The sequence below is a fragment of the Coturnix japonica genome, chromosome 20, assembly GCF_001577835.2.
Source record: "Coturnix japonica isolate 7356 chromosome 20, Coturnix japonica 2.1, whole genome shotgun sequence".
In the NCBI taxonomy this organism is placed as follows: Eukaryota; Metazoa; Chordata; class Aves; order Galliformes; family Phasianidae; genus Coturnix; species Coturnix japonica.
The window spans coordinates 8,014,037-8,040,007 of NC_029535.1; the positions used below are offsets into that span (position 1 = coordinate 8,014,037).

The 25,971-nt window shown below is 47.2% G+C and overlaps 1 protein-coding gene across 15 annotated transcripts in view; it reads right to left on the reverse strand.

The window, feature by feature from the left end:
• The window catches only part of KCNQ2 (potassium voltage-gated channel subfamily Q member 2), a 59,633-nt gene that overhangs the window by 8,662 nt on the left and 25,000 nt on the right, over positions 1-25,971 (reverse strand). The window contains exons 9-15 of one of the 15 annotated variants that reach the window (XM_015881650.2): positions 24,215-24,244; positions 20,442-20,510; positions 18,509-18,538; positions 13,613-13,666; positions 7,899-8,086; positions 7,206-7,314; positions 6,588-6,719 (exon numbers count right to left, since the gene is read on the reverse strand). In XM_015881650.2, the coding sequence (XP_015737136.1) occupies positions 6,588-6,719; positions 7,206-7,314; positions 7,899-8,086; positions 13,613-13,666; positions 18,509-18,538; positions 20,442-20,510; positions 24,215-24,244 (612 nt within the window). Of the gene's footprint in view, positions 1-4,143; positions 4,252-6,587; positions 6,720-7,205; positions 7,315-7,898; positions 8,123-13,612; positions 13,667-18,508; positions 18,539-20,441; positions 20,511-24,214; positions 24,245-25,971 lie in introns of those variants that run through there. The other 14 variants (XM_015881647.2, XM_015881660.2, XM_015881659.2 and 11 more) reach the window with 14 other exon arrangements.

Here is a 25,971-nt window from a genome sequence, read left to right on the forward strand (position 1 = left end):
CTAGCATATGTTGGTGGGATTTTTTTTCAGTCTTTGCAGCAGTCTCCTCTCCTTCATGCAAATGTAGACGTGCAATTCTCATGCCCATGAAAATGAGCCCCTTTGCCCTCAGATCCAAACCAACAGCTGTAGTGCTGTTTTAGGGGAATTTGGTCATAACTCACCAAACAACACCAAAATGCCTCCATCTCAGTGCTGCTGCAGCTCTCACCTGTGTCATTAGACGTTTTCTATTAGCAAGGCTCCGAGCTGTTAACATCAGAGGACATTCTTGCAGTATGTGCAGGTAAAGCTACTGGGCACGTTGTTTGGCGACAAGTTATTTACACACATTACATTTGCACTTCCTCCTTCCCAGTCTGAAAATAACTGGGTTCATAAACACCTCAGGAAAGAGGACAGCAAAGCCAGTTTGGAAACTGGAAGTTGATTATTTGATCCCTCCAAAGCCAGGGGAAGCAACCCAGTTTTGGAACAGGTTCTTAATGGCAGCCTGGTTCATAACCCAATTCTACGCCAGGCAAACTTTACTCTTGCATAATGCACCGAACGTAAGGGTGGCAAGGGAAAAGAAGGGTTAATTAATCTGACTGAAATCAAGTTGAGGTATCTTGAGCGGAAAACTCAAAATGCTTCTTACGCAGTTCTGCTGTGTGGGCCATGGGTCCATGCACCAGGAGGAGGAAAAGGAAGGAGCTGAACACAGACAGACAGGGGAAAATGAACAAACATAAAAAAAAACAAGGAAAGGAATGAGACGTGAGGCTATTTCCAACACAAGAGCCATCTGTTTTCTTCACACGTGACAGGGACTTAGCATGTATGTTAGCTGTTGACATAAAGGGACAGATATCAGTGGGTATAGACCAATGCAGCTCCCTTGGGTTATAACAAAGTGACAGCAGTTTGCAGCACCAGAAGATCTGGCTCAAAGGGATGAAGTGGGCGAACACATCACACCAAAGACAGAAAGTATAAGCCAACCATTGTTTTGGAGTTTATCTTTGATCCCAGAACATACTTCATTTGGGCAAGGATGCGACAAAATACCATTCAGTTTTTAAAGTCATATTTGATCCTTTGCTTAGCAACATAAGCACAGGAGTACAAGGAGCACCAAGTGCTATAATTACAAGTGTGAGGAATATGCATGCCTTATTTCTCTCTTGTAATGGGAGAAGCAAATTATTGACATGTACAGGAACTCCCCACAAGGGATGCAATTACTGACATGACATACAGCACAAGAAATCCTAAGACAATGTTGCTACCATGTAAGCAAAGAGGTATTAAATCAGATACCTCGGGCTACCTTGGTTTGGAATCACAAGTCAAGGCGTAGTACAGCCACTGTACGAACTCCTCTCCTGTATGCACAAGCAAGTAAACTAGTAAAGCAATGAACATGCATTTTAAGAGGCTCAAAGCCTAATTGCTACTAAATAGTGGGGAAGGCCAAGAAAAATCAGGGTACTCTGCCATATCTAGCACAATGCTAACACCTAAATGTGTGCACTAGTGAAAATGGGATGTCCTTCAACAATTGTGGAGAAGAGCAGGGAGTCAGGATGGTAACAGAGAGAAAAACAAAACATGGCCATGTTACTGTATGTTGTAATAGAATAGAGAGTCTCTTGCAACCTTATTTCTAACCTTGCAGAATTTGAGGAAGGACTTCTGCTTTCTTCCATGCCTTTAAAAGAAAAGCTATTCAGTAAGTGAGCCTCACAGGACCCACGGGAAGCACAGGTTGGCTGTACTTCACAGATGGAGTGATCAACCACCGCACACAGAGAAGCACTGACTTCTTCCACCACCATCAGGTGGGAAACAACTTCCTATAGACCTGCTGTGACTTATAAGCAGAGCTTCAAAGAGCTCATCCATAAGGCATTCAGAAGCCCTTGCCAATATGCCCTTGATAGCAGAGCCTGGCAGAACTCCTATCAGGATCATTCCCTTCCCAGCTATGCCACGATCCAACCTTTACATCTTCTGCAGCTCTGAGAAACCAGAGCCTGATGCCACCTTGGTCTCACAGACCTTAGGGTGCTGGCAGCTGTGGGACACTGGCTTCAGCGCAGAAGGTGAAGCAAGCCCTTCTCTTGGCATATGGGTAGGAGAAACCAGGCTCAAGATTTCTCATCCCTTTGCTCCTCATGGCAGAAGCTAGAAAGCTGGTGAGAGCGTGCTCCTATCCTCAGCAAAACAAGGAGCTTTCCTTCTGCCTTGTCTGATAGAAGATAAAAGAGGAATTTCCTCTTGAGAACCCAAAGGTGCAATCTTGCCTGAGCACTGCAAACACACAACCATCAGCAAAGGGCAGGTGGCCCGTTTAGCCACCCTAAGAGTCTGTCTAATCCAAACTGGGCAACAAAGCTCAAAAGATGAAGAACAGATACATTTCACCCTTGCAAGCGGTGAGGAACAGCGTATATTCTTATGGCATGACAAGGGACCATGAATCTTCCCAGAGATGCCAAATCGCCCTTCTGCACTACATCTCATGGGCAGCCTTGTGCACTCCCAACATTATCTTGGCTGTGCTGAAGACATGTGTGGAGGAAAGCCCCCAGCTGGGGCTTTAGAGGAGGCAGACCCACACTCTTCTTTTCACTGCAGAAGAGGATTCCAAGATTTCTAGCGATGCATGACAAGCTGTGCCATCTGCTGCATGTGACACGCTCTGCTGGGTCTCAGTTTGGGAAGGGGAGAGAAGGGTAGTTGCTCTTTGAAGTGAACTTTGATATCTTTCCTTCTTTCTCATGATAGGAAAAAAAAATGTAAATTCTTGCATCAGCCACAGTGCAGGTTTTCTCATGCTTCATTATGCTCCATGCTGACAGTACATGCAAAGAGGTGTAATATGTCACCCTCGGGCCAGAAGCAGACATCAAAAAGTCAAACGGCTCAAATGAGATAAAAAATGAAGTGTTTGGGAATATATATTCAATTACTTCCTGTTTTCTTTATCTGTTTTTATCTATTTATGTACTTATTTTAAACACAATCCAGGCATTGAAGCCAAACCCCCTTCATCCATGTCACGTGACTGCTCCTTACCTCCCCACTTGTCAATCAAGTTTGCTCTAGATGTATTTTGACCAATATCTGTTGCCTACGAATTCCAGCTGAGGTTGCAACTATTTCAGAACAGGTCTATGTTAAATCAGATACTGGGGGGGAATTAATCCCAATTCTCTGCATGGGCAACACTTGGCTAAAACAGGGATGGGCTAAAAAAGGAAGAGCATCACAACAGCTAAGCCTGACCCAGAGTTTGGGCCTCCCTCCCTAGTGCCCATCCTATGTGCAGGGCACTCATTTCCATGTGGAAATCTTGCCCAGCCGTTGAAGGCTGATTGCATCTACAAAGTAAATGGAGCAAAATGCAGTGGAATCCCTATTTCATATCAAAACGTTGGTCCAGATAAAAGACTGAATTCATTTTCAAAGACTCTCATCCATATCTAGTACTAGACCAGGCTGCTCAGGGTCCCATCCAACCTGGCCTTGAACACCTCCAGGGATGGGGCATCCACAACCCCTCTGGGCAGCCCATTCCAGCACCTCACCACTTTCTTGGTTAAGAACTTCCCTCTGATATCCAACCTAAATCTTCCTTCCTTCATCTCAAAACCATTTCCCCTCATTCTGCCATTATCTACTTGTAAAGAGTTGATGCCCTGCCTGTTTATAGGCTCCCTTTAGGTACTGGAAGGCTGCAATGAGGTCACCCCGCAGCCTTCTCTTCTCCAGGCTGAACAAGCCCAACTCCCTCAGCCTGTCCTCATAGGGAAGGTGCTCCAGCCCCCTGATTAACTTTGTGGTCCTTCTCTGGATCCTCTCTAACAGCTCCCTGTCTTTCTTGTACTGGGAGAAGACTGACAATAGTCTAGCCGAAGAAACTGATGGTTACAAATAATGGAAGGAATATCCGTTTTTTTAATATTCCTTTGGCTTGCCTAGTGTGAAAGCTCATTACTGCAAGTAAATCAGATCATACCCAAAGTAACAAGCCCTCCTGAGCCACGATTTAACAAGCTGCTAAGTGATAAATGCCGTCATATAACTGGAATGAAAGGGGTTTGACATTAAGCAAATGAAAAATCCAGAGAAAGCGGCATTTTGGTGAATCCTAACCTAGGCGAGTATTGGGGAGATTCTTTGGAAGAATACATGGGTCCTTTGGTTGGATACTTCTTATGCCGGGGAGTTGAAGGGGGCGGGGGACCCACAATCATATCTATCCTGGCAAAGTAAATAAGAGAAAAGACACCAGCAAAATGCATAATGAAGCAACACACAGAGAAAAGTTGGTCAGGAAGTTGCAGAAAGAAACAACTGAAAAACAGAACGACAGAAAGAGAGAGAAATTGAAAATATATTCCGCTAGAAACAGAAGTTTCTCTCCTACCATTTGGTTGCTGGTGAACCTTACCCACCTTGGGGTAAGATTTGGAGATTTTGGCACCGCTGCTGTTTAGGAGAACACCCCCCACACCCCCACCCACCCCAGACTTAACAGACAACATGCTTTACCCTCTGGAATATATTTGCAGCACTATTCCATCGAGACGGTTGGACATGAAACAACACACATTCATTCTCCTTTCAGTTATACTGCCAGAGGATGCACCCTCAGCTAGCTCAGAAATACACGAGCTGTTGGAGTCGGTGAGATACACTGTGGGACTGTGGAACTCAATGAATGGGGGACATCCGTGGTTGGCAAGGGATGAGACACAAGACAGTGTGAACACAACATTGAAAAGAGCACATTACAGACACGACACAGTGACAGCAACATTCGTGATTAAAGAGGAAAGTGCAGGTAAACCCCCCAGAGAAGTGCCTGAATGTGCTTTAATCCCCAGCCCTGGCTGTGGGACGACACAGCCAGACCCATAGAGCTGAGCAGGCAGGAGAGCACAGCACTCTGCGGGACAGGAGAACAAAGATAAAAGTTCTCTTCCAAGCCACCCCAGGACAGCCTCGCTGGGCTCCACCTATGGGCACACTGCACTCCCAGCTCCAGCTCATGTCCCAGCATTGGCCATGGTCACCCAGGTACATGCCCCAGCTACAGGGTGTCCCTTCCAGTTGGACTGGACAGGTCATAGATAGGGCATCTCCTGGTGTCCTATGGGGCTCTCTGCTGCCATCACCATCACTGACCTAGTTGGTGGGGACAGGGACACCAGTGAAGCTACTCATCAGTCCTAGATCCCAAAACCAGGTACTTCACATGTGGCTTTAAAGCAGATTCTGGTCCTCCTGACTTCCCTGCAGTGGGGTGGATGGCAGCCCTAAGAACTTCAGTCTCACTGTCCCACTGGTGTAGTTAAGGGCACAATTCAGTTTCATCTTTAAAAGCTTCAGTTCCTTACCTCAAACTCCCTAAAAACAACCAACCAACTAACTTTGTCTTAGCAGAATATTGGGGAACACCAATAGGACTGGTGGGAACAGTTGGCACTGCTCTGGGGGCTGAGCACTCAGGTGTCCCACCTGGAGCCAGCAGAGATGCCAATCCCATCCTGGCTCACCCCCAACTGCAGAGGCAGCCCCAAGGTTTCATGCTCCAGCTTATTCAGATTGGGAAATATCAATCACTTCCTCCTCCTCTTCCCCCTCCAGATTCAGCTGCACATCTCAAATTCATAATCACTGAATTTGTACTGAGTGGGGGTGAGAGGCTCAGAGAGAGGAAATTCTCTGGGGTATTTTAGTTTTCATTGGAAGGGAGAACTTAACTTCTGGCAGCAGAACTGGAAACGGGAAATGCACAGCATGCAACAGCACTGAGAAAGTTAGCTCCACTGCCTGAGCATCAAAAATAGCAGTTAAAGGGTCTTTGAGAGATTAGGATGAGAGAGATTCCCCTTTTACATAAGACAAGTTTCCTATTCTATTCCTGCATGCCTACCTAAAACCATTTCTTTTCTTTTTTCTTACAGGTTTTCATGACCAAAAAGGACTGGAAATTAAAGGAAAATTTCTCCAAGTGGCTTTCAGCAGAAGCTGGGCTGCTGCAGTCAACAAAGGAAATGCTTTCATTATCCAAGTGTTAAAATAAACGGTAAATGATTTTGACCACAGACAGCCCAAGGCCAAACCCTGCCTCCTGCTCTGGGTGCCCTTATGCTCAACAGAGCTGTGATCACTTCTGCTGAGCCAAGAGAGCTGCCAGGGCTGGGGGTCTGACCACTGACATGGGACACAGGGACCATGGAAGGTGCAAATGGATGAAACCCCTAAAGAAAAACCTGCAGGGAGGTGAGCTGCAGATGTCACAGGTTTTGTGCACAGGGGAATGAGAGAAATCTAGCTGAGAGCTGTCAGAGCTGTCCTGAGGTGGGCAGGAGGCAGATTTAATGGCATAATCCCAGTGCTTGCTCTATGTGTGCTCCCTGTCCTGATCATCCCCATGGGTCCCAGCTACATGCAGCAATGCTTCCTCTGACCTTTCTCTTAAGGAGATAAAAGATTAAAGTGTAGCTGCAGGGGAAAGTGTCTCTCATGGCAACATCTGTGTGATGAACAAAAAGCAGGGGGAAAGTGAAGCAAGCAGAAGGGTCTCTTGCCTGGACTGGAGGTTTTTAATCCGGGAGAGCATGTCCAGGTGGCCAGCTGAGTACTGCTCGATGACATCCATCACATCGTAGGGCCGAAGGCTCTCCTTAAACTTGCGTTTGGAGACAAGAAATCGCATAATGCTGCAAGAGAGGGAAGGAAAAATAAAGTCCTTGACTCACCTGGTGGCAGCTAAAACCCACAGGGAGCTGGAAGGGGACTGGAGCAAATCTGCACCCTGTGCCCAACATGGCAATAGGAGTGGGGAAGAGGCTGATGGGGGCTTGCAACTGAAGTCCTGTGAGCACCAGGGGACAACGATGACCTCCGGACTATCAGCTGGGCACGTCTCCGCTCCACACTGCTTTTATAAATGTCAGCATTAAATCTTAGAGCAAGTGAGAGCGATTGCTTGGATGTATCCCTGCAGGGGATTTTCCTGTTTCTGCATTTTTAACTTCCATCAGCAAAAATTCCCTTTCTGGCAGAATTTTCTGTGAAGGAGGGCAGGCCACCCAGGGGAAAAGCAGCCTGCAACACAGGCATCTCAGCATTTGCTTGGACTTTGTATTTCATTTTATTCTATCACCTTTTTTTCCCAAACCACTTTCCCCTTCCCCCTCTCTTACCACACTGCCCTAATGCTGACTTTCAGTCCTGGCGTTAAATCTTCCGTCACAAACTCACAGTTGCAGCTTTTGTTCTCATCGGGAATGTCTTCTCCAGGCAGGCTTGCTTCTGTGTTGGGAAAAGCAGGAATAGAGAGCAGTGTGTTAGCATTCTCCAGCCAGGTCAGGCAGGGAAAAGACCACTAAAATCAAGTCCAACTGTTGATCCATTTCCACCACAAATACCCAACCTGGCCCTCCCTTGGTGCAACTCAAGTCCATCACCTCTCATTCTCTTGCTGTTACCTGGGAGAAGAGGCTGAACCCCAACTTCCTTTCAGTCACTGTAGGGAGCAGTGAGGTCCCCCTGAGCCTCCTCTGCTCCATCCCAGTTCTCTCAGCCCATTGATCCAGTCTGTCTGGATCCCTCTGTAGAGCCTTCCTACACTTGTGCAGATCAACACTTCCTCCCAACTCAGTTCCATCTGCAAATCTACTAAGGGTACACTCAATCCCCTCATTCAAATCATCAATACAGATTAAACATAGGTGGCCCCAAAAACAACCCCTGGGGAACACCACTAGCGTCAGGTCACCAGCTGGACTTAACTCTGTTCGCCACCAAATAGATCTGCTTAATAGGATTGCTTAACTTAGGGTGGTGAGGGAGAGGGATGGGGTTTTGGGTTCCCACAGAGCACCCCGAGGCCATACCTTCAGAGTTCTGCCGCGATGCAGCTCCCTTGATGCGAAAAGCCTGCCGGGCTCTGCTGCGGTCTCCGAAGCTCCAGCTCTTGGGCACCTTGCTGGGGCTGTCCTCAATGCTCTGGTCAGCGCTGGGGGACCTCCGGATGCCCTGAGCCTGTGGAGAGCCTTTCCCTTTGGTGCCAGCACCGCGGGGACTGGAGAAGACACGATCTTTCAAACTGACCTTCTGACTGTTCAGAGAAACACGTTGAAACAAAGACAAAAAGGAGACAGCAGGAGGAGTCATTCTGGAAACCACGCAGTCCTTCCCCACCAGCCATTAGAAACCAAGAGCACTTCCAAGCAGCAGTGAGATGTAGTTTTGCTGTTGGCTTTTTAAAAAAGTATATATTTATTTCATTTCATTATCGCTTTTTTGTTTGTTTGTTTGTTTAGTAAAGCGTTATAGAAATGTTTCCGCCATAATGAGTGAAATGGGAATGATTTTTAAGAGAGAAAAAATAATGTGGACTTAAACAGAAGCCCCTTGTGGGATGCCAGGGCTGGCGGGACAGAATGACATTAACGATGAGGTCATGAGTCCTTAAATCACTGATCGGCTCCGATCACGAGTGAGAAAGCTTCTTTCACTACTACCTTCCAAAGCCCTACATCCAAGAAGAGAATACCAAGCAAAAAGCCTTGGCCATCAGTGTTTAACTTCACTTGGAAACACTCCATTCCTGGTGCTCAGACCTGCCCCTCCTCCTTCACTAGACTCTGTTTTTCCCCCTCCTAAAACAGAAGGTGGCCCTTCTATATCTTATGAAGAGTTCATCTTGGTCCAGTCCCATATTTGAATACTGAAACATGCAACTCCTTCACATCCTATGAAGATTCAATCTACAATCTAACTACCATCTAGCTGCAGGTTTGCTATGGGCACCAACACCAGGAAAACATACGACCTCAAAATACGGCACTTAACTCCTGTTTTTCTATCAGAGTCCCATTCTGTTATCAAAGCAAAAAGATCACTCTGGAAGAAGAGATGATCTCACCGAGAAGCAGTTTGCTGAGCCAGCTTTCATTATTTTACACATTCTGAGATGGGTAGTTAAAAGCTTCCATCCAAATGAAGAGGACAAAATTCTCACACCAAAACTTCAAACCACAAAGCGAGGGTGAATCCTTATGAAAAGGCTTAGAAACGGCCTCAGGGGAGCCAAACTGCAAACAGTTTGGGATGATCTATTATTCTCTGAATAGCAATTGCTTATTCAAGTATACAAATAGAGGTCGGACAACCAGTGCAAGGAATTTGTGCATGGAGCTCATATTTCATAAAGAGGCAGTGCAAAATTGAATAAAACCAAGGATAGCTTTGCCAATACTCTGTACCATTGCAGCAGCCACTTACTGTGCTGCAAACACACAGCCTCCATTTGCAGGCAGAACGCTGCTGGAATTTTGATTTCCACACTGGGTTCCCAGGGCACCAACCAAAGGTCTTTCTTTCTCCTGTCTCTCCGCAGCAGCACTTTGAAACTCAGAAGCAAACAGCCCTACTTTTCCTTCACGCCCAGCACAAGTTCCTTTAACCAGAGGTTCTTAAAACAGAACTTGGCTGCTGATGTTTGAAGCAAAGCAAACCCCAGCTCCCTCCCCAGCTGCAGCACGAGACAAGTGGCTTTGTCAGGAAAGGAAGAAGATGTGACTTCAAGACGACATACAGGGAGCAAATTTGTTGAATAAAAAGGGGCTGTTTTTACAAGGTCACTTCAGATTATGAGACATGGAACTCAGACCTGGGCAGAAAGGTGCTATGGCAGCAGTGCCCTGTGAAGGATGGGGCTGCAATCTCAGGTCAAGAGATGCAAATAAAACATGTTCACATCAAGTTTCAAGTAGAAAAGGGAGAATTAACCCAATTAACGATTCATTTTTAATTCAGGGAAACTGCATAGAGAGGCACAGGGGAATTCATGTCCAGCATGCAGCCCACCTGCAAAATGAATCTGAAAGCCAGAGGACCACAGATGCTCAGTGCAGCTGAAAATCAGAGCAGAGCAAGTGTATACCCCAACACCTTTCTGTTTGTAAGCCTCAATCCCTGACGCTACTGATATCATTGCACACAGCCAAACGTCAAAAGGCAATTCTGTGTTTGGTGCAAGAGAAGTCAGATTGAAACGCTATTTGATCCTAAAAAGGCCAGTTGGATTTTTGTTCCTGTATTGTGATTGATTTTACAGAAGAACATTCCTCGGATCTACTGTGTTTCAGAAGTATCAGTGCTTTAAACTACGTGGTCCTTTTTAAAAGAAGGTTTGCACAAATGAGTCAGCAAAGCACCAACATTCAGCACTCAAAGCACCTCATGGAGCCAAGCGGAGCCTTTGCTTTGGGGCTCCTCTTCTATACCCATGAAACAACATGAATGATTTACTGAAGTCCTCCTTCTGCCATGCAGTTCTGTGACTGGGAACAACCCCTGCAATCTGCATGCAAGCACAGTCCCTGCACAGCAATGGGAAAGAGCCCAGGAGAAACACACCCAACACAGAGAGCTGGGAGCTGTCAGCCAGCCCAAGATCATGATCTTCAACCAGAAAGTCATGCACAGTGACAGAGTGTCCCAGAGAAGTGCTGCTATTCAGGTGGAATTCAGGCAGATGGAAAATAGCTTCAGTTTAGTAACCACTGTGACACGAACATGGGGAAGCAGGAATCCAGCCCTACACAAAATGAACCAGAGATTGCAGGGATGATGGTTAAGAGCAGTGTGAACACACAACACTACTTGTTCCAGGGGGAATGGAGAGGGAGGGCTTCCTTAGAAGCCTCCAAGGACGGTGACTCTGCCACTCCCTGGGCAAACTGTGCCAACGTCAGACCACTCTTTCTGAGAAGAAATTCTTCCTAAAATCCAATTTAAACATCCTCCGGCACAACTTGAGGCCATTCCCTCTTGTCCTGTCAAAAACAGGATTTAATCCATCTTCTCTTCCTCATACGAAACCACAGTGTTAGACTTGGGTTGCAGGAGGTCACTGAAATGACAGCTGGGAAGGCTGAAACCACCACAAAGGGACATCAGCTCCAGCCACATGCCATTAACCTCAGTCTTTGGTATTCTGCAGCATCTACTGTACTGTCACCCCTCTATTTCTAAAACAGGAAGGGTTTTTTCCCAAACCGATGCTGAACGCTGGCAAAAGCCAAACTGCACATCTCCTGTGCCTTCCAGCAATTTGCCAGCTCAGCTGCTTTGCATTTCAGGAGCAGAACAAAACAGCTAGATTGCATCTTTGAACCCGGCTGATTACTTCTTATATAAGACTTTCAGAAACACTGCACCAGACCCGCAGTCCAGCCAAGAATTCTGCAGATTCCTTCTCTTCCCATCAGTGCATTTATTGACCGAAATCACAGGTTCAGCACATTGCAATGTCCCAGCTTCTGAGTCTATCACTTTACCTACGTTGAGTGTCCCATGACTGCATCACTGTTTACTGTTATTTTGTTCTATGTATCCCAGGTTAAGGCTCCTTAGCACTCAGCCCCAGATGCACCCAAGTGCTGACACCTGCCTCTAGCAATGTGCAGCCCCAGAGCTGAGCAATCCAGACACAAGAATTATTTTTACATCTCTCCAGACCTAACTTATAATCTTACTACAGCACAGAGTGCATAACTCTATACTCAGGCTGGATGCAGGCAGTAAAGATGTCCTTGTGGCTACTCCACAATTCAAGACTCCTTTGGGACTGGAAGAAGCACAGTCTGTAACCCCCCTCTGCAGGGTGTCCAATGGATTGAGAAGATCCTGAGGTAATAATTTGTTTCATCCTCCCTTTCCCTCACAGAACTCAAGATGGGGGAGATGAAATGAAGACCACAGCAGGAAAGAATCCAGTAGAAAATGGAGGAAAAACATACACTGGCTTTATCAATTCAAAATTCATGCCTAGATAGACAAGCAAGGAAGACATGAAGATCAGAGTGGCTGATTTTCCAGAAAACAGAATTGGATACAGGTGAGAAGACAGCATTACAAATATTGCTGCTTGTTATAACCACTGCCAAAACCAACCTGAGCACCGAGCAATGGAAGGAGCCTTTCTCTGGAGGCAGACCCTGCATTATGGTTCATCCTCCAAGGATAAAGCAACCTTACCTGGCAAATGCAAGCAGTATGGAAGGTAGGGGACCTTTTCCAGCTGGACTATTAAGCAAACCTTTGCCTGCTGGTGCATCTGATGATCACCCAATATTGAAACCAGTCTTTTCAAGGATAAGCTTCAAGGAGTGCTGAAGTACCAACCAAACACGTAGTGAGGCTAACTCAGAGATGCAGGATATTTACCCAGGAACTGCTATCATGAAACTAAACCATGCCCCCTGACTCTTCATTACCCATTCAGAGATGGGATTTACCATTCTACTTCTGAGCTCCTGGCACACGCAAGGCTCAGGCATGTGTCTCACGTAGCCTTTAGTCTGACAAGCAAGAAGAAAAGCCAGCAAGGAAAAGAAAATAACAAACCACCAAGGAAGGAAAAGATACAAGTTGGAACAATTAATGGAGAAAATCAGAGATACATGTATTTGGTTTGGTTTGGTTTTGCTTTAACTGTAGTTTGTTGGCTTTCTGAAGGAGACAGAGACTGGTGATTTTGAGAATTAAAACGGACTCCAAAAAATAGCATGCAAAAATCCAGTTCCACAAACATGCTGCATCACTCAGTGCCACTCCTGGGCTTCCACCTGCCTGGCCTGGGGGGGGGGAAGAGCTGAGGGGGTTCCCCTGCCAGCATTCAAAGCATGCAAACTCTGGGCATTGGAAACTCGAGAAGGTGCACGTTTGCTGCCAAATGCAGTGTCTGGGGCAGGGAGAGAGACTCCTCCAGTGCAGGTGTGAAAGTAGATCTATTTATACATAAGGAATATAATACAGATATCTGCGTGCCCTCATGGCCATCAGACGGGTGCACTAAGGGATGCTCATTGGGAATTCTCTGAAGCCACCTAGCAATAGTCAACTGGATGGAAACGATGAAATCACTGCTTGTACCGAACGCTCTGCTCTAGCTGTCTGTTCCCCATTGGATCTAGAAACAGAACCATTCACAAGGCCAACGTCAACACTAAGGAGAACCCGTATTCCTTCATCCCGTGGGACAGGCTGAGATTAGTCCTCTAGCTGCATAGTAGAGGTGCTAGATAGGCAAGCCATGGCTTCCAAAGGCCACATAACTAGGCAAGGTCAATTTGCAGTATTCAGAGAGCCAAAGGATCGCTGATCAGCTGAAGGTGGGAAGCTGGTATTTCTCATGCTACTAACTTCATATTGCTGTTCAGTGCAATGTAATTTGCAAGGATTCTCTGGACCCTGCAGAGGGATGAAGCGATAGGGAGGAAGGGGTCTCAGCTTTTTTTTTTTAATTAATTTTGTTGTTGTTCTTATTAAACTTCAGTTCCTGGCCTCCTTCATTGCTGAGCAGCCACTGGCTTGCTAGCCCTGACCAAATTCCCCATCCTCATCTCTTTTTGTTCTGCACATTAAGCAGACAAGGAAGCCTCTGATTTCTGAGCAACGGGGAGGCTCCTCCACCTTATTTTACTCATCTAGTACCTCTATTAAGCAGAGAAGTGATCAGAACGGGTGGTAGCAGGGTAGAGGGAGAATGAGCCGTGCAGCTTTTGATTAGTTCCGTGCGACGCATTTCCCGTGGTACCTAGAGTTTCCTGAGCAGCATCCGCATAGTGACTCCCTGCACGGTTTGCTTTTACTGGAAATGAGGGGAGAGTAAAAATTAGACCTAGAAGCAAATGCCAGACAGGAAACTTTTGATTACTGACTCTGGGTTTAAAGACAGGTGATGTGAGGGCCAGGTCCATGACAGGATTGTTACGCTTGAGCATTGAATTAAAAAAATCAAGGGCATTTCTGAAATATGTCTTGCTGTGGTCAATAAATGCCATTATCAGATGACACACTCTGCATTGGATTGGTGGCAACGGTTCATCTGCAATTGAATGAATCCTGCAGGGAGATCTTTTTCAAGTGCATTGGAAACAAAAAGCACTCTCTTCTTCCCCTAAATAGGCTTTTAAAAAAATACCATATTTTGATTATCTAAAGTTTGGAGAGCCAAAAATTTAACTGATTCTCCCCAACAACATCTGAAAGGTTTGAATACATTTGTTTCTTTTATATATATGTATCACCAAGAGCACTAATTAGTCTGTGAATTATTTGCACTTCTCATACAGCTAATAGTATAAGGTTAAGCCTGGCATTAAAAAAAGGACACAGATTAAAACACAGGGCGGTGCAGTCCCTTATCGGAAAGCATCCGAACATCAGCACTCAGCACTGTGTTTTACCCCACTTCTTGGATGTCCCTTATCACTTCTGGGGAACTCCTGGCTCCGTGGACCCATCCCAGTGCTGCCCACTGATTCCCCCCCACCGCTGTGGGGATATTCATGCCATGGAGCAGCCCTCTGTCTGCGGCAGGGTGACGAGGTGGCCCTGCACACAGCCAAAGCTGACGCCCTGGCTGAGCTCATGGGCAGGCTGAGGGAGGGAAGGGCACGAAGCCCCACACTCACATCAGCCTTGAGCTCAGCAGTGGGCACAGAAGGGACGTGCTGGAATTCCTCCCACATCCCGCGCGAGCTCAGCCCTCTCCTTGCTAAGGGTTCACAATAGAATCCCACAATAGGATCCCACAATAGGATCCCACAATAGGATCCCAGGATACCCCAGGAGCTCGCAATGAGTCACCATGTCCCCATAGAGTGGTGGTGCCACCAGGGGCTGAGCATCGCGGCACGGCTGTGGGGCGCTGAGCATGCAGAGCCTCGGGGTCCCTATGGAAAGATGCGGTCCCTTCTGTGCAAATAATCTGCTCCCTGAAAGGCAACTGATTATTTCCAGATTACTGTCGGTCCCAGCATGAGTTACTGACGCCACTTTAATGGGTTAAAGTCAGCAACCCCAGGTTGGCAAGAGCAGGGGTCCCCTGAGTCAACCAAAAGCATCCTCTAGTGCGTCCTAAAGCCTGAACCATAGCCCTAAGCAGAGCTATGGATGTAGTGTGCATCTCAGACAGACACATACATACATTGATATAGAGAGATATACGCACAGATATACATACACATTACAGAGTGGTCCAGTGCAGCGTTCACTCAATACGATGGCCAAGATCTTGCTGAGTTCATTGGGGCTGGGGACAAACAACCACTGAGGACAGCCTTTGAAAGAGGTTCCTCTCATTGCCTACAGAACTTAACTCATGCTGGACAAAGTAATCTGACTTTCAGCTTCTCAGCTCCCTGGAATCCTTCTGTTTCTTTTTCTCTAATATCAACAGATTATAAATGACCATCCCGTTCATTCATCTTGAGTTTCTTGCCCAACAAATCCGGTCATAGATGCTTTCAGATGTGTACCCAAACCATCTGGAGCACACCTCTTTCACAAAAGCCTCTGCAGCCCTGACTAACCACCCATCTGCCTTTTGAACGTTACAGTCAGATGACAAAATCAACAGTGAATTTTCAACCTGACTATCAAAGGAGTAATCAAATTCCTCCTTGCATAGCACTGGAGGGCTTGGATTTGTGACCCAGACCCTGCAGACTCAGAGGTGCCATTGGTGCGGAGCCTGAAGCAACTCTCAATGGAGGAGGCTCCGTAAGCAGTTTTGTTTTGTATTTAAAAGGGAGGAAAATAAAAAGGGCAAAGGGGCCCATGGCATGTAGCAAAAGGTCAGCATCCGTTCTGTTCCTGGAAGCCCAGCTCTGTGCCATGGGAGCTGAGCTCCTGTCCCCTGCAGCAGGTCAGCACTTGGCTGCCCTGTGCTCAGAGATGGACGCAGAAAAGCTCATGGTGGAGAACAAAACAGAGATGACAGAGAAAGATCATAACCTGTCTCCCTGATGACTATCCCACTGTGTACCAAGATCCAACCAAAGGCCACCAGAATCATTCCAGGCGACCCCAAGTCCCCACCTCACTAACCTGTTCACATCCCCTCACCCCCCTCCAGCTCAGGCTGCCACTCTCCCAGTGCCATCTCAACAGAAATCAGCACAGCCACAGCAGCACTGGGGAGCAAAGGGCAAAACTGTGAGACCCCATGGGCTGGCCAGCCCTGCACAGCACATTCCCACAAGCTGGGTCAGCATCTCCACTCCGATTTCAAATGCTGGAAGATGCAACACAGCAGAAAAGCCATTTCTGTGCTACTTGCTGTAAGTAAGGATGTCCTGGTACTCTACTGGTTATGGATATAGGAAATCAGCCACTCCTACAAAGAGCTGCAATAGGAAGAAGATCCAGCTGTGTCCAGATGGGAGGTTGGACACTTTGTTACTTCAATGGAAATGGAAAGGGGAAAATGCTTCACTTGCCAAAGCAGTAACAGATCAGTGCTGGGGTCTGCTAGAAGTGACTTAGCCAGGGAGTTTTCAAAGTCATGACAAAGCAGAGTTGGAGATACACCATTGGGTGGAATGGCAGAGGAGCTGAAATTACTCCTGTAAGGACAGGATGACACACCAAGAATTAGTGGGACTGCTGGAAATCAAAGCAGGTGGGAGATTTGGGATGTCACTGTGAAAGCCCCAGAGATTTTTATTTGGGAAATAGCTAATTTGGGGTCCCCTGAATACAGGTACTTCTATGCAAAATGCCTTCCTGAGGTCTGAGACGTTATCAGAAGGAAAAGGGGGAGCAGTTAGAATTGGTATTGTCCTAATAGAACAGAGATGGAAAGAGCTTTGATTCTGCCCTGGCAACTGAACTGAGCAATATGCAAAGTCCTCCACTGTCACATATATGGCAGCCATAGATCCTCAGCTTTAGGTTTGATGCTCAAGGTTTAGCATCTTCCATGGAAGAGCAATAACACACTGCACTGGGCATGGGAACAAGAAAACAACATTCGGAAATGACCCTGATGAAGGAACCACGTATAGTAAGAAATACTTTCAATAAGGACAGTGAAAAGACACGTTCACTTCCTTCTGTGACATAAGGTTAAGAAAGCATTGAAGAAATTGAACAAGAAAAAAACCTTCAACCACTGTGAAGAAATACTCTATCATTTAACTTATTGTGCTAATTGGTGAGAGGGCTGCAAGAGGACAGAGATGCCTGCAGAAGGAAAACCAGTACCTGGGACCATATGAAGGACAGTGGTCCTCACAGTTCTCCAGCTATGGAGCTGTAGGGGTTGAGCAGGGATTTCTTGTGACAATGCAGTCCCCAATACCAAGGGCAGGTGGCCAAATTTCAAGCCTTGATCTGCTCCCTGCTTTAATCAAGTTGAATGGAGGCTGCCTTTGTCCTCACTGCACCAACTGGGACCCTGAATAGGAAAAAAAAGAGAACTTCTGGCTCGTTGAAACATGATCTTGGTGATTTGATTTATTTGGCAGGGAGTGGATGGAGTGCTGTGGAGGTTCTGCTTGCAAGGAAAAAAGCTCAAATGAAAGTCAGAAAACAAAAAAGAGAAGCAGGGGGGGGGATAAAGGAAGGAAGGATGAAATTTCCTTCCTTTAGTTGGCACTGTATCTGCACAGACATCATCTTTGGTTGGATTTTGTGCTAGGAGAAAATTAGTTTCTGGCCTCTGATAAGCTAAAAGGCAGAGCAGAAAGTTCCATCTGCAAAATGCCAGGCTCTAGTCATACTACTCAAATGCATTCCCCAATATTTAAGCTAAGTTTTGAGATACGGGATGGAAGACCTGAAAGCCAAGCAGATGATCTCCACAGATCATCAGTTTTGCATCCTGCTCCTTCAGAAAATAAAGAAATAAATGTGGAGATTCAGTCCCAAAATTACCACTGTAAGAACTAAGGGAAAAACTCCCAGAATTCAGTAGTTGGAGAAGGACAAAAAGTCTCCCCAAAGCATCCCAAACACCAGCCCCACTGTCTTCCCTGGGACATACGAAGTGATAGAAATTTCTCATCAGGTCGGATTTTTGGCTGGCCTTGGAAGGTGCTCACCATGTCCAGAGGGCACCCAGCGGAGCACGCTCTGCACGCGAAGGGAAGCAGGGCAGGGACTGGGCATCACTCAGAGGGCGAGGCAGGGCTGGGCTGTTTCTGCCATGCAGCTCAGTGTCATGCCAGAGAGCCCTCCCATGCCTGGGAGATGCCACCTTGGTGACATGGCGATGGCTTTGTGCTCAAACTCACCTCCATGTTGGATGGTGGTGGCACAGACAAAGCAACAACCACCATTGGCATACCTCAAACCCCTCTTACACCATTCCAGCTACAACTCCAGCAACGAAAGGAAAAAAAAGCAGCGTCAACCAAAGCCCTGCTGTCACCCCAAATTAAGGTCTACAGCCCTACCCACCTCTGTCCCTCTGCCCTACCCAGCCTCACTATCCTCATAGCCACCCAGGCAGACTGCAAGGAAGAGATGATTTAAGGTCCAGCATTACACATAGATACATTGGACTGCCACAGCACAGAAAAAGCACGTTAATACCTAGGATGCTTCCCTCGATGGTGCCACAACATGGTACACACACATACACACACACACACAGAGATCTACGGGTAATGCATGGGGATGGAGTGTTGGCAGTGATACAGACCTTGGCGATGGTTCGGGCTGCTGCTCTTTCCTTTAAACAGAAGCAATAGTACATTAGCATGGTGTCAGGTGGCAACAGATGTTGCTGCTTCACTGTTAAAACATAACGAAAAGACAATACCAAACAGTACAACTAAGTGGAAGTTGTGGACAGAAGAGAGGGAAAGGAGTCATTAATTCCTGGAGTTTCTGTCCTGGACAGGAGATCACTGGAGACTCACACAACCTCAGAGAAGACACATAGAACGCACAGGGTTGAAGACCTGCTCCCAACCCATCCTTGTGCCTATGCATGACTCAGACACCCCAGGGCCGTGTGATGTGGGTGAGCATAGGAGGACTTCAGTGCACTCAGAGAGCAGCTCCCTCCTTTGGAAATGCACCTCCCCGAGTGATTTCTGCACATAGGGAAGGATTGACGTATCTCCTGTGAGCCTGGGGTACCTGCCTTTCCCTCCTGGACAGTGGGAAAAGACTGGGATGGGATACAGACCTCTGCCCCAGGTCCTCCACCTCAGCCATCCTTTCTGCCATTGGCAAAGGCTCTGTGGATGGAGTGGGGACCACGGTTATTGCATACAGTTTCCCACTGAGATCCCAAAGCGCTTGGCTGCACTGAAAAAACCACGGACCTTGAGGACAAAGTGAGGTGAACACCTGCAAAAGCACAGGCATAACATCACAAGCCAACCTATGGGCACACTAAAGAAGTCTCCCTTTTACTGACCAACAACTTGGTGGCACTTCCCTGCAGCAATGAGGAAAAACTTTGTCCTGCCTTCAGCTATTCACACCTTCTTCACACCAGGCTGAAAGAACAACCTCACTCATGCAGCTCCAGAAGAGAGTGAGCAGACAGTGAATGTCAGCAGTGTAAAGGTCTGCATCCACTGGCACCAGGCACCAGCTGGCTGTTGAGGGTTGGGGCAGGCAAACTGGGTTGAAGAGACTAAAAAAACACCTTCAGGCCCCTGCTCTGTGCTCAGCCCAACCCCAGCCTCACACACTCACACTCAATCTGCAGTCTGACCCACCCATGGGTCTCCAGACCCCTGTGCTCTGCAGGGTCACAGCCCAGATAGGTGCTGTCCAATCCACCACTCACCAGCTCAGCATCTCCTCTCTGTCCCCAGGGCTCTGCACTGCCCCATCACACAACAGGGTGGCCTGTCTTGCTTGAAATAAATGAAATGTCCCCTCATGAGCACAGACTGAAGCTGCAGGATGCCTGACCTTCTGGGGTGATCACTGCTATCATTGCTATCTCACCAGAACAAATTTAGCAGGTGTGAGGTGGTGCTTCTGGCTGACTGATAGCCTCACCCAGAGGATAAGCAGTATCATGCTGAGCAAGATGGTTTCCATACAGCAGGATGCTCAGAGCAACGCTGCGAGTCTGGCCCACCACTGCCATGTACTGTGCTCAGCAGGAACTGTGATTTTTGTAACCTGTTTATGGAGCTATGGGAATCTGGGACATGGTGCCTCAATCAGGGGGAAGAGACCAAGGGAGCATCCTTTTGCTTTTTCTCACCACTAAATCCTGCCTGCTCTCAGGGAAAGATGGAGGGTAGGGAATGAATTAGCACATCGTGGGCCTGAGCATCCTCTAGGGGCGGTGAGGAACAGGAAGGTCAGAGGCAAACCAGGAACACCACCTTGAGCTGACCCTCTGAAAGTACCACTTTGCGTTTTCAGCCAAGTGCTGTAACATTACTCCAGAGACAAATTAGGCTGAAGAAATGCATGGGCAGCATGGAAGAGGGGCGAGAAGGAGATCGCTGAGCAACCCGTAAGGATCGGCTGCCAACACCTCTCACATCTTCAAGGTTGCTGACACGCAAAAGGCAGGAATGGGGGGAAGAAAAAAAAGAAACAAGAAAAATATGCAGTAAAGTATGAGCTTTCCAAGCTCTCCTAACTCTGCTGCTGACCTGAATGTTAGTCCCGACTTGCTCTTCAGGTTCCTCAGGAGCTCCAGCTGGTTCAAAGGTGGGATGAGTCTACAGGGAGAGAAAAAGAGTGTTAACATTCGGGCAGAGCTGACCCCAAAGCCTCCTCTCCTGGAAGCTTTGCCTGTTGTCCCCTCCTTTCACCTTAGCTCAGTGCCACTGACTGCAATGGGGACAGCTGGGGCAGGAGGGGGGGGTCACCTGCTGCTCCCAAAATGACTTATAGCAGGGTGGTGGGAAAAGATTGGGACAGCAAGAGAGAGAGAAATTGTTTGTTTCACTGCACTCCTGACCATCAGAGCCTGGCAGCATCTCTGGGCAGCACAGGGGTGTTGTGGCAGGAGGTTTGCTGGGTGTCAGGTGGAGAGATGCTCCTGTGTTGAAGACAAATGGGGAAACTCAGCTCTGCAGCTCTCAGGATGTGTGAGATGTATACAGGGTGCAGCCTGCAGGGTGCAGGAGGCAATGAGGTAAGAAAGGCAGAGCATTGCTGGGAGGAGATTCCCAGGTTCCCTACTGCCTGCAGATGATTTTGCCCCCAGAAGAGGCATAGCCCTGTATGATGGCCTTCTGGATCAGACAGGAACCAAGGCTTTCCTTTCTTTCTCAGGCTTACCCCATAGCTTGCTGTAAACTCTGTTCTGGGCCACCAGCACATATTGCTGAAGGGCTGTGCTACAGGGTGCAAACAAGAATGGGGCCATAGCTCATAGAGGTACAGCTCCAGGAGGGGTCTCTATTCATACATACTGGGAAAGGAGCCAGAGGGGCTTTGATAGAAGCAGAATCTGCTCAAACTACCCCAAACTGCAGCTGAGGACTGGAATGAAAGGGGAAGGAATAGGGCTGTTGACAGATTTTAAGCCATTAAGAGAACAATAGGTTCACAGTTTCCCTCTACCAGAAACGAAGATCAACTGGAAGAGCCCTTCCTCTGCATGCACAAATCCCATACTCAAAAACATGGCTGATCAGCAGAACAGCCTCAGCGTTCACAAAACTGAGGCAATCAAAAGATGTTTCAGTCTTAAGGAGGGAGGAAAGAGTAAAAATAGGGCTGAAAAATTTGGCTCTGCTCTGCAGTGCAGCTCTGCTCACTTCCAACCAGAGGAGAGCACATCCTGAGCAGATGAATTAATGATCTTCCTCATTTGAAGTGTCAGGAGGAGGCTGACCTTGGTGCACTGGAGCAGTGTGCAAGTGCTGGGCTGTCACCTCCATGCAAACCCACCACAGCATTTGCAGATTGATGCCAAGACAGGAGAAGGAGGTACATAAAATCAAGCACAAAGTGTATTGAGAAATAAAAAGTGTATTCAGCACTTAATGCTGAGCACACAACTATTCTTTAGAATCATAGAATATGCCAAGTTGGAAGGGACTCATAAGGATCAGAGAGTCCAACTCCTCCTCCTTTATGGAGGTCTCCTCTTCAAAGAGCTCCACAAGGCAACAACCCCAATTTCTCCAGCCAGGATCAGGTTCTGATGCAAGTCACAAAGCTGAAGACTTCATGAGCTCATTGCATGGAAGGATTTTGGGTCCCTGTTCACTAAATGGAAAGATTCATGGTCTCAGGAGGACCGCTCCCCCTTGCATCAGCCCATAGTCTGCACAGAGCTGAAGGTGACAACCTAGTGGGTCAGCAGAGATGCTGACATAAGCAACCACAGGGATTCACTGCTGCTGCAGTAGGTGTGGGCACGGTGCACATGTGGTGGAGAAAAGAATGATGTGCTGAAAAGAAGGTTAATAAAAATGGGCATCTACTCAGCCCCATATAGACCCCAAATGTGATCTGAACTGACTGTTCAGCCCAACCTGCCCTTACAAAAGCAGCCTGCAAAACTGCTCTGCATTGCAACACTTCACCTGAACCTCAAAGGGAAGCCTGCTGCCTCAGGGCTCTGTGTGCTTTTCTCTCTCTCCTCCAGGTCCTCATGTCACTTGGTTAACAAAGGAAGTGTGTCTTGGTGAAGGGGAACTGGATGAGGTCTGCACACCCCAGGAGCACACACAGCCTGTACCACCACCAGAACACCCAGCTGCAACCCATCACCTCCCAGGACCACATATAGAAACACCATACCAACTCCATTCCCCAAGCCAAAGGGAAGGTCCAATTGCTTTCCCTGGTAGCACAGATAACATTCAAGCATCTGGGGACAGTGGGGACATCATGCCTCCAGCCAGGATATCACTGAAACCCCACAGCACGAGGAGGGAGGGCAGCATCACACAACAGAGCACAGGAGCACACACACACATACACACAGATGGTGATGATTTGTTTGAACAGCCCAAGTATGAACAATGAGGGAGGGGGTGATGAGGAGATGAATACCGTGATGACGACTAAAATGAGTCTCCATGCTGTGCTGGAGTTCTACAAGGAGCTGGTTATCACGCTCACCACGGACTTTGCCGCAAGTTTAAGTCATTCCTCATAACAGGGAATATTTATGAGACTTATGAAATATGATAAGAGCTGGAGTGGAAGCATCTTGTTCTTATTTCACATCCAGCAGTAGAAAAATGCCCAGTTCTTAAAGCAGGCTGCTGCCCCGCACAACACTAATGTGCACTCAATCACACGCTTCCAATCACAGATGCAATTTGCTGTAAATTAACCACACAAAGTGCTAAGTGTGATTTAGTAAGGCAGCAAAACTTGCATCTGTGATAGCTGGAACCAGGTTTGCAAATCGAACACTAAATCACATCTGTGTTAATGCACCGAGTGAGGATTTAAACTGCTCTAAGAACGGAGCTGGGCCCACAGTCTCCAAATGTAAGCCATTAATTCCACATCTTCAAATACTGACTTTACTGCCCCTTCAGGTACCCACCTCATATAAAACATACCCATCATCTGAAAGCCTGCTCTCTTCTGCAGAACCTGAGATAATATTGTTGGTAATAAAATTCACCCCAGTCACATAGACATCTGTTTGATTGGACTGAAAGGTCGGCTCTCAAAAGGAACAACTGGGACTAATAACTGTTTGGCACCAAGTCAGTTACAGAAGGGAAAAAAAACCCCAAAACATAATTACCCTGCTGAGATGGGACACTCCTTTTCCAAGCATCACACTGAATTACTGGAGGAAATCCTGAGCGATCACTTTGTCTTAGCACACTGCATTTGATATCCCATTATCCTTAAAAAACAGGCACAGCTACTGCTGCAATTTTATTCTGCACTACCACTGATGTATCCCATAGTGCCACCAACGCCGTTCACACCAGCAAAGGCAGCGGGCTCAGTGATACCCAGGGGGCACAGCTCCTACAGCACTGAGATAACAGATACACTGATGGATGGGAAAAGAGGGATGGGGAAAGGGCAGCACATGAGTGGTGGGAGAGGAGAAATGGAAGCATGAATGGAGAGGTATTCTTGTTAAGAGTTGTATGATTTAGAGGAGGTTGGTAAGACCATCAAGAAATCATCGTTAATAAAGCAAGCTTATCAAGCACACTCTCTCCCCTTCCTTAAATCATCCTTTTGGCGGACAGTTTCCCAACACTTGTGCAAACCAATAGCTAAAACACATATGGAGGCACATGGAGTTAGTTGGCAGGCAGCGGGATGGGCGGTCTGGTTTGGGCTTTTGTTCATTCCTTTGAAATAAAAACTGATCTTCAGAGCTTTCTGGGGTTGGTTTTTAGTTAAAGGCTTTTACATGTTACAGTCCCAAACGAAGAACAAGGAGTGACATGACACACGGTTCGGAGTCACATGCACGTCATACCTGGAGGCACCGTACGTTTGCGTTTGCGTGCTTTTTCAAGAGTTTTCACCAAAGAAAACCAAAGGGATAAGAGAAAGGAAAATAAATAAATAAATGGAGGGAGGGAGAAAAGAAACAGAACAAAGAAAATTAGCACATGAACCAAGTGCGCTCTGGGAGCAGGCGCTGGGGGTGAGCGCCAGTGTGGGCTGAGCTCACTCCCTGCTCCTCGCACCACTGCCACTCAGGAGACAGGCTGCTGGCACCTCGCTCCCAAAGCAAACTGGGCACCACGGAGCAAGGAAAACATGGGAGGGTTCTGAGAGATCTTCAGAGAGGAATCTACAGCCCTCAGTGGCTTCAGCCAGGGGCTCCTTGGGCCAGAAGGATGACTCCAAGGAGCTCCAATGTCTACTGAAATGTGGCATTTCAGTAACTGTTTTTTTTAGTGCAAATATGCGAACATAACAGAGAATAATATTCTGTTCTCTTGAGTGATAACAGAGAGATTTGGGGGTTTTTATTGCCGTTGTTTTGTTTGTTCGTTTTATATTGGTTTTGTTTTTCATAGAGGAGCTGGATGTACATTGCAGATTTGCTTTACCACATTTTGAATTTCAATATCCAAGCTGAGATGCTCTCAGAGCCCACCCTATTTTCCCCAGCAGAGAGAAACCAGCTCTCCTGTGGTGCTCTGAGTGATGCTCTGAGCACATACATGCTCCTCCAAGTCATGGCTACTAATTTTCCCCACCAAACAGCCCCTCTTTGCAAAGGTGCCTTGGGAAAAGACGTGAGCTCAAGTCATGGGGCTCCTGCTAGGAGGAACACGCAACCCAGTGTTGAGCAGAAAAGGTGCTAAGGCAGCAGTGACTGCAGATCACCTCTGGCAGAGGGGATGCTGTGTCCCCCTACCCAGTTCCCAACCACAGCGTGCAGCTCAGCTGCATGCAGCAGCCAACACCACAGCATTGGGCTCAGGCTGCAGCTGCTGGTGCATGCCAGCTGGCTTGGAGAAGTGGGTAGAAAGGGTAGATGGGCAGTGAGAGATGGAAGCGGCAGCCAGAACATACAGTTATCCCCTTTTTAAATTAGGGAACAAATACTTTGAAAGATTTCAGTTGAACACATCCAAATCAGATTCAAAAAGACATTCACCACTTGCTTGGTAAAAAACAAGCAAAGAGCTGAGGCCATCAGGGCTCACCTCCCAGTTGATGATCAGGTTGCCTGTGCATAAACAGCAATTGGAGTTTTAGGGTGAAGCTGAGAGAGCATAGAGCCCCGTGCATGAGAATGTGCTGGATGCTCTCAACCTCATGTCAAAGGGTGCCCCTGTATGTCTGGCTGCATGCTAAGTTTGGGATTTCCAAGAGCAGTATAACCTTGACCAAGCCCACTGAAGCCAACGTCAGCATTGTGCACTTTGCAGAGGGCTTTGGGCCAGGTCCTTATCCCCTCGGCAGCTGGTCCCAACCAATGCAGAGGTGGGACAGAGAGAGTTGGATGAGTGGGTTTTAATGCTATTGGGAAACAGTTTGGTTCTGTTTCATTGAGTTGCTGTTGTTTTGTTTTGGCCTTTTTTTCTTAAAGCAAAATCTTGATGTCAGTTCATAAATATCTTTAGGGAACAAACAACCGATCAGGCACACACTGGGAATGAATCCAATGACAACTTACTGACCATGACAACGTGAATTCCAACAGGCTTCTAAGATGGATTAACACACTGGCTAACACTTCAAACATGGACTAATGCTTGCCCTGGGAAATGCATT